Source organism: Hyaena hyaena, unplaced genomic scaffold (genome assembly GCF_003009895.1).
Source record: "Hyaena hyaena isolate Hyena2069 unplaced genomic scaffold, ASM300989v1 scaffold_1785, whole genome shotgun sequence".
NCBI classification, from domain to species: Eukaryota; Metazoa; Chordata; class Mammalia; order Carnivora; family Hyaenidae; genus Hyaena; species Hyaena hyaena.
Genome location: NW_024082421.1, coordinates 159,567 through 167,872, shown reverse-complemented (window position 1 = coordinate 167,872; position 8,306 = coordinate 159,567). Strand labels below are relative to the sequence as shown.

Genomic DNA, 8,306 nt, shown 5'->3' with positions numbered 1-8,306 from the left:
TCTCACACAGGAGAGGTGCTTTCTGGGGTCTCTCTTCCTATGGCAGTAATCCCTTTCTGGAAGGTTCCGCCCTCACCAACTGGTCACCTTCCATAGGGCTCCCGCTAAACACCGTCAGGCTGGGGGTAGGATTTCAACATGTGAATTTGGAGTGTGGGGGGTACACCAGCCCGTAACAATGGCCTTGTGAGAGTCCAACTCCCTTTTGGAAAAACTCCAGAGGAGCTGCGAGCCTCATGGTTGGCGGTGTAGACGGCGGCGGGAGCTTGTGTGCGGGTGGCTTGTTTGGCAAGAGGGTCAGGGGCGGGAGACTAAGTGGAGGGAAAACCAATGGAGGGTGTTTAGCAAGCACCCCGCGGCCGTAAGCCCTGCTGGGCCATCTGAGCTGCACAGAATGCGTCCCAGAAATGTCCCCAGGGACAGAGGGGAGCATTTGTCCACTGACTCCGTCTCCCATGGGAGAAGGCTCCCCAAGAAGTGTTATTAGTCTTCACCTGGTTCGAGGCTACGCACATGCCCACCGGCGCGAGCAGCTTCCTGAAGGTCAGAGAGGAGCTATGCCAGCAGGTGCAGTCAGGAATTTGCATCTGTGGGTGGCAGCCCCTGCCCCGGGTCGAGTAAAAGGTGGGCTGCGAGGAGGGGGCTCTCAGGGGGTCCCGGAGAGGATGTGACCTCCAGTGAGGCATAAGCTGGCCCCAGGCGATCAGAGGCTCCTCACCCCACCCTCCCGTCCCTGGATGTGGGATCCAAGTGCTTTTCCTGCCCCCAGAGGCTGCTCTACGGGCACAGTGCAGTGATGGCGACTGAGCGCGTGTCTGAACCCACCAGGTAAGTCCTCTGGAGAAGTCTTAATGTGTGACGGGCGGTGCTGGGATCCACTCGTACAGCCCAAGACAAGCCTCGGAGGGTACCTGCCGCCTCACTCCCCTGGAGTGGTCTACCCCATTCTTCAGCCTCTCCCTGCCCTCCGGATATGGGGACCGGGTCCAGATGACTCCTAGGAAGCTCCTAGGGGCTCGCAGATCATCAGGGGCCCATGGTGCGTGTCAGTTTCCAGGAAGCTAATGCATTTCCGTACCACGTCCTCAGCTGTTGGGAAGTGCTGGGTAGCGTGACATTAAATTTCCCATTCCAGGTTTCCACCCCTGAGAAGCAGCTTGGTGAGATTCCAAGTGGATTTCAACCTCCTCCCACAGAGGCTGGCGCAGACGTCCAGTACCGGACAGGCAGTGAGCACTCGAAGCGGACTATAATTCACAAGGAGTAGTTTGTTTAAATTTTAGGTGTTTGGTCAGTATTTCCGGGACAGCAGTTACATGGGTTTGTTTTTATTGTTTATGAGCCTCTAACAAGCAGAGTTCCAAGCGGAACAGAGGAGTGGAATCATAAAGTATGTTCTTGTCAAGCAGCTTCAATTATTTTTTTTTTTTTTACGTTTATTCATTTTTCAGAGGGGTGGGGAGGAGCAGAGAGAGAGACACAGAATCTGAAGCAGGCTCCAGGCTCTGAGCTGTCAGCACAGAGCCCGATGTGGGGCTCGAACACCAACCACGAGACCATGAGCTGAGCCAGTTGGCCACCTAACCGACGAGCCCCCTGCCCCACCCCAGGCGCCCCAAGCAACTTCTACTGTAACGCAACAACCGGAGGGCACGTCATACTGTAAACCACATACAACTGCACCCCCCGAGATTCCTGCTTCACTAAACGGGTAGACCAGCCAGTGACCCACGGCTGGACGAAGGCACTTCTGAGCTCCGTGCTACCCAGAGCACAAGGAAAGGTGTGTGGGGTCAGCACAACTCATGGCAGAGGTGGAGATGCGGGTTTGCCTCCCCTCCCCGCCCCCTGCATCCCACCGTTGCGGGCGCCATCCCGCTGGTGGTGAGCAGACTAGGCTTTCCGGGGAGTCGGGCTGCAGCACCCGTGACACCACGGCCACCACGGCCTCCCAAGGCGGCTGCCATGCCTAGCTCGGTCCCTTTCTGGTCCTGGGCCCAGCTCCCTTCCCCTCCCCACCCAGGTCACCAGATCCTGGCTTCAGCCAACCACTCGGGGTGTTTTCCTGCTGCCCGGCCCTGTGGCCAGCAAAACCCAGGACAGGCAAATCTAGGCTATTTAGGGCAGGTAGGGGTGAGGCACCGCAGCAGGGAAGGGGCCAGGCTGATGCTCCTCAACCCGCCCACTCGACCAGGTGAACAAACCCCCCAGGTGGACAAGCATCTTCTCAAGAGCATTAGATGTGGGGGGAAATCAGTCATCCGACAGGGCTGGGGGGCGGCCCGTCTGCCTCTGATCCTACCGGAAAGTCTGGTGATGGAGGAAGATACAGGTCTCCAGAGGTTTCAAACCACACACAAACCGCTCACTGAAGTTTGAAAGAGATTTATTTAAAAACAGAACAAAAAAAAAGCTTTGGTATTTCAAAACCCAACAATCATCAATCACTAGAAAGTTAAATACCTCCCCCTAAAGCCCCGAAGTACAAAAAGCACAGATCTCCACAGGCTCATGATAGGAAAGAGACAATGTGCAAACCTGGGAGGACCTGGGACCTGCATCCGCTACATGGGCGGCTGGGGGCGGGGCATCCAGATGTCCCCCCCCCCGCCCCGCCCCCCGTGAGGGGAGCAGTGCAGGTTGGAAACCACCGCGGAGATTCACTGTCTGGAGTGGATGCAAAAGCCGTCCGGCAAAATCTCAACAACAATAAATTAAAAATTCAGTCAAGAAAGAACACATTAAGTTAGGAGTAGAACACAATTTTTCCTAGACAAGTTTTTTAAAAGAGGGTCTGCTTCCTGGGACAGAAGAAAGGGGGGAAAGCAGAAGGAGTGAGTTCAATTTCAAGTATTTTCCATATAGGTTCATTTTATTGAGTCGAAAGCTTACAAAAAAGCCCGCCGGCCCTCCCTCCCGCTCCCCGACGCAGACTCCTGAACATCCACACGCGCTCTGCGTCACTGGTGTCCCTGACAAGGCACAAAAGGGTGGGTGCTTTCAGAGGATCCCTTGTTCTTGCAGCAGGACTTGCGGTGCCGGGTGTCTGTGCGGACGGACTTCACTCAGACACTGGGATCTTCCTGTGCAATTGACAAAACAAGTCGTTATTGTTCACCGCCCGCCCCGCGGAAGCTACAGAAATCTCACGCGGGGCAAGTGACGGAGACGGCCCTGGTGGCCCCCTGCCCGGGCTCTGGTCTGGCTCTGCAGACACACTGTGGCCGGGGATGTGCTGGAGCCACCGTGGGGTTGGTGGCCCAGACACCTCCTCGGGCCGACACAGTGTTCACTGGGCTCTACTCTGGAGGGACCCTGGCTCGAGCGCGGGTCAACTGAGGGCCATGGGGTAGCACCCCGAAATAAGGGGGTTGGCCTGTCCCCTGGATCGGGTGGGGAGCCGAGGACAGGCCGTTGGGCCCACGCAGTGCAAATTTAGCACCTGTTCTACCCCAGCGCAGCCAGGTTTCTCTTTCATCTGACTTTCCATTTGTTCTTCAAGCTCTGAGCTCAGACCTGCTGCCCACCCTTCTCCCACTCCGTCAGGCCAAGAGCTACTTCTTCTCAAGTCCTGGCCTCGGGCCCAAAACTAGAAACCAGAAGGCACAAAGCTGCCTGTGGAGGTGAGGAGGCCATTTCTCCGGAGGTGGCCCAGGCTCCCGAACTGCTGAGAGCACAGACCTAGAGCTCTCTATCTCTGCACTCACTAGTCCAACAGAGGGGGGAGGAGGGGAGAGGAGGAGAGGGGAAGCGAGCCCAGTTCCCTCTGAAGAGCTTTCTCCCGTGATTGCCAACAATGGGCTCCCTTCTGTTCCCTCTCCCGGGGAGCCCTGGCAGCGATGAGGCACGGAGGGCTGGGTGACGGGGCAGAGGCGGCGGCCTCCCCTGGGACTGAGCCTGATCCCCAAGACATGTTCCTGATAAGAGTCTCACAGTGACCATGTTCAAAGTCATGGCTTCCTAGGGGCCAAGGTATTTGACGAAACAGGATGGGAAAGATCATGCCTTGTGCTGGCAAGATGGCCACCTTCACTGGCCCACAGCGAGTGGCGCGAGCAGGCCCTCAGGAGGGAGCGGAGGGGGCTCACTTGCAGCTTGGATAGCTGTTTCCGGTCTATCTAGGGGTTTCTTGCAATTATTATTATTTTAAGTTTATTTTGAAAGAGAGAGGGAGAGAGTGCCCAAGCAGGGGAGGGGCAGAGATAAAGAGAGAGAATCCCAAGCAGGCCCTGCGCTGTCATCGCAGAGCCCGATGCAGGGTTCAATCTCATGAACCGGGAGATCACGACCTGAGCCGAAATCAAGAGTCGGACACTTAACCGACCGAGCCACCCAGGCGCCCCACCGCTGTCCCGCACTATGGCCTCCTCTCGGAAGTCACTTTCCGACATCCTCTGCGAATGCACGGACTCCTCCCTGTGCTGCGGGCTGAGGGTGGTGGCTCAGGAGGACGCCCCATCACCGCCCACGCCTTCCCCCGTCCTGGGCTGGGGACAGGACACCAGGCTGGGGCCTCAGGCTCTGGAGGCCCAGGGGCTTCGTACCTTACTCCTGAAGAGGGGCTTGGCCCCAGGCCCGCAGTACTCGTTGTAGATGAGCTTGAAGAGGAAGAGGTGGAAGAGGGTGATGAGGGAGGCCACGCTGAACCAGAAGAGGAAGGGCAGCCCGGGGTCCTGCTGGGCCATGTGCTCGTCGTGGGCCAGGATGGCCTTGAGGTGCAGTGTGTGGCGCAGGTCCTGCAGGTGCGTGAGGTCGGTGGAGATGTAGAGCAGGGGCGTGATGGGCTGCGTCACCATGACCGGGAAGGTGTGGCCCTGGGGTGCCGAGGTCAGCTCCACGGGCTCCTCCAGGCAGCCCGCCTTACAGGCGTAGAGCCTGACGGGCTGGCCGCGGGCCTCCACAGACACGTGCAGGTACGGCTTGCCCTCGGGGTCCAAGAGCACGGCAAGGTTGATGTGGTCGTTCTTGTAGCGGATGCCGTGCAAGGCGTAGCTGTTGTGCAGCACGTCGGGGTCGGCCTGGAACTGCAGGTGGTTCTCGGTGAACTGCAGTCCCCCGAAGCTGAGCACCATGCCCTGCAGAATGCCGGGGGCGCCCGCCTTCACCAGCCCCTTGCAGCCCCGCTTCTGTAGCGTCAGCCTCCACAGGTCGGAGAGCTGCATGATCTGCTGGACGGACGACAGCCGGCCCGGCCACAGGTTCTCAGCGTGCATGGTGGCGTGGCCGCTGAAGCAGTGATCTTCGTAGTTGAGTGTCGACTCCATCTGGTCGCGCTCCCTGTGGCTCAGGCTGGGGCTGAGCAGCGGGGCTGGGGAGCAGGAGAGCATGTAGTACAAGGTCAGGTTCACGGTCAGGCCGGACGGGGTGTGGGCGTCCGTGATCTTCTTCATCTCCACACCTGTAACGCCACAAAGGGTGCCTGTTAAGGAGGGACAGCCCGTCCGGGGAGGGGGGGGGCTGCAGTTCCGAAGGGACAGGCGGCGGGGAACGAAGCTCCTGTCCCCAGGGATGGAAGCTGCAGCCCCAGTCTCGCCTGAGTATTGGCTCCCTCACATGCCCAACGTGACCCTGTGGGCCTGAAGCCTGAACTCCTGTCCAAAGTGGGGCCTCCTGGGGCGCCTGGGGAGCTCAGTCAGTTGAGCATCCAACTTCGGCTCAGGTCCTGATCTCAGGGTTCGTGAGTTCAAGCCCTGCATCGGGCACCAGTGTCCGTGCACAGCCCGCTTTGGATCCTCTGTAACCCCCTCTCTCTCTGGCCCTCCCCACTTGCACTCTTTCTCAAAAATAAGTAAATGTTAAAAAAACAAAAAAAGTGGGGCCTCCTGCCAGCGCCCAGAAGAACACAGACATGGCCAGGACGTGGTGCCAGGTGAAAAGTCCAGCACCGACCCCCCACCCCCAGCCCTCTGTCTCCAGAACACTGTCATCAGTGCTCCGGTCCGTATAGGGCTGCTCCTTGCTATCAGCCTGTTCTCCAGTCCTGTAGCTTTCAATAACATCTGAACACCGAATCTCCCAAATCCATACAAATTCTAGACTTAAACAACTAATTGCCCATTTGGGGTCTCCACCCAGGTGACTGACAGGCATTTTGAATGTGACATGCTTGGGATTCTTCCAACCCCCAAAGCAATCCTTCCCCAAATTATCTCTGGACACTTACTTGCTCAAGCCCTCCCCACAAATTTGGGAGTTGCCCTCAAGTTCTCACGTCCAATGCCCAGTCCATGCAAAGTCCCGGCGGCGCCACCTCCGAAAGTGTCAGAAGCCATCCACTTCTGTCGCCATGGCCACAACTCTGGTGCTAGCCACCATCCTTTCACCTGGGCTCCTGCAAAATCCTCTTATCTTGTCTCCACGTCTTGCTTTTATCCCTTGTAGTCTACACTCTGGATAGAACTGCCGGGTGGATCTTGAAAAATGCACATGTGACAGCATCTCCGCTCTCCCTTCCACTCCACTTAGAATCAAATTCTCTATTGTCACCAAGGTCTAAAAGGCCCTTCGGGATCTGGCTACCGCAGCCCTTCCCTTGCTTGCTACTCACCAGCCACCTTGGCCTCTCAACCAAACCTGCTCTTGCCGTAGGGCCTCTGACTTACCAGCTCCCTCCAGATCATCACATGACCAGTTTCTTGCTCTTCAGGTCTTAGCTTAAGTGCTTCCTCTGTGGAAAGGCCTCCCCAACAACAGGAGCTAAAGAGACGCCCCCACCCCATTCTTAACCCTGCCTAGTCATCCTCAACCACATACTTTTAATTCTTCTCTACAGAACTCAAAAGAAAAATTTTTTTGAAGCTTATTTAAGAGAAAGAGTTCATGAGTGCTTGGGGGGGGGGGGGCGGTGGGGGTAGAGAATCCTAAGCAGGCTCCTCGCTGTCAGCAGAGCCTGATGCAAGAAATCAACGGGCAGAAGTTTAACGGACGGAGTCACCCAGGCGCCCCTCTCTACGGAACTTTGTATTCTAAAGGGCAATCTTGCTTATTTATTCACTTTCACTTTTCTAATATCATCTTCCCCCCATCCAGGATTGAAGCAAGTGCATGAGAACAGGCACTTTGGTCTGATCACTTCTCTATCCCTCGTGTGGAGAACAGTCCCTGGCAGGACTCCATCAATACTTGGTGAACAAATGAAACACACTTGAGCAGGGCGCCTGGGTGGCTCAGTCAGTTAAGCGTCCAACTTTGGCTCAGGTCATGATCTCACAGTTCATGGGTTCGAGACCCGCCTTGGGCTCTGTGCTGACAGCTAGCTCAGAGCCTGGAGCCTGCTTCAGATTCTGTATCTCCCTCTCTCTCTGACCCTCCCCCACTCATGCTGTCTCTCAAATAAATAAACTATACAAAAAATTTTTTAAAAAACACACACTTGAGCAATTAAATACAAGGATTTAGACAACAAGCACCCTGGAAACAAAATCTCTCATCTAGAAAAGGTTTCCTTTGGGGCACCTGGGCAGATCAGGTCATGATCTCAATGTTTGTGGGTTCGAGCCCCGTGTTGGGCTCTGCATTGAGAGCTCAGAGACTAGAGCCTGGATCCTGCTTTGGATCCTGTGTCTCCCTGTCTCACTGCCCCTTCCCCTATTCGCGCTGTCTCTCTCTCTCTAATAAAATAAACATTAAAAAAAAAAAATAGAGGGGCGCCTGGGTGGCTCAGTTGAGCATTTGACTTCGGCTCAGGTCATGATATCAAGGTTTGTGAGTTTGAGCCCCACATCAGGCTCTGTGCTGACAGCTCAGGGCCTGGAACCTGCTTCGGATTCTGTGTCTCCCCCTCTCTCTGCCTCTCCCATGATGATGCTCTGTCTCTCAATGATTAAAATAATAATAATAATAAAATTTAAAAAAATAGAATAGGATTTCCTTTACTTCAACAGTCATCAGGGGAAGGAAGTTTTTATTTGCTGGGTGCATTCCACCTGCTGGAGAGGTTCCATTCCCTTCCAGTCAATGGAACACACTACTGTTGATCTCGGGGTTGTTGAGTTCAAGCCCCACGTCCGGCAGACGCACTTAAAAAAAAAAGGGGGATCGGGGAGCCATGGGTTGGGGGTCCCATCTGTTAAACCTCCCACTCAATTTCCGCCCATCATGACCTCATGGTTCATGAGTCTGAGCCCACTGTGGGGCTCTGTGCTGACAGTGCAGAGCCTGCTTGGTATTCTCTCTCAAAATACACTTAAAAGGGGGAGGGGGGCGCCTGGGTGGCTTAGTTGGTTAAGCGTCCGACTTTCGCTTAGGTCATGATCTCACGGTTCGTGGGTTCGAGCCCCGCGTCGGGCTCTGTGCTGACTGCCAGC

General features: G+C 55.9%; 1 protein-coding gene across 1 annotated transcript in view; it reads right to left on the bottom strand.

Annotated features, from left to right (window-relative positions):
- Positions 1–2,851: 2,851 nt before the first annotated feature.
- Positions 2,852–8,306, bottom strand: part of KIAA2013 (KIAA2013 ortholog) — a 7,368-nt gene continuing 1,913 nt past the window's right edge. The window contains exons 2-3 of the mRNA XM_039224838.1: positions 4,545–5,398; positions 2,852–3,083 (exon numbers count right to left, since the gene is read on the bottom strand). Of these exons, the coding sequence (XP_039080769.1) occupies positions 3,066–3,083; positions 4,545–5,398 (872 nt within the window). The 3' untranslated portion in view covers positions 2,852–3,065. The remainder of the gene's footprint in view (positions 3,084–4,544; positions 5,399–8,306) is intronic.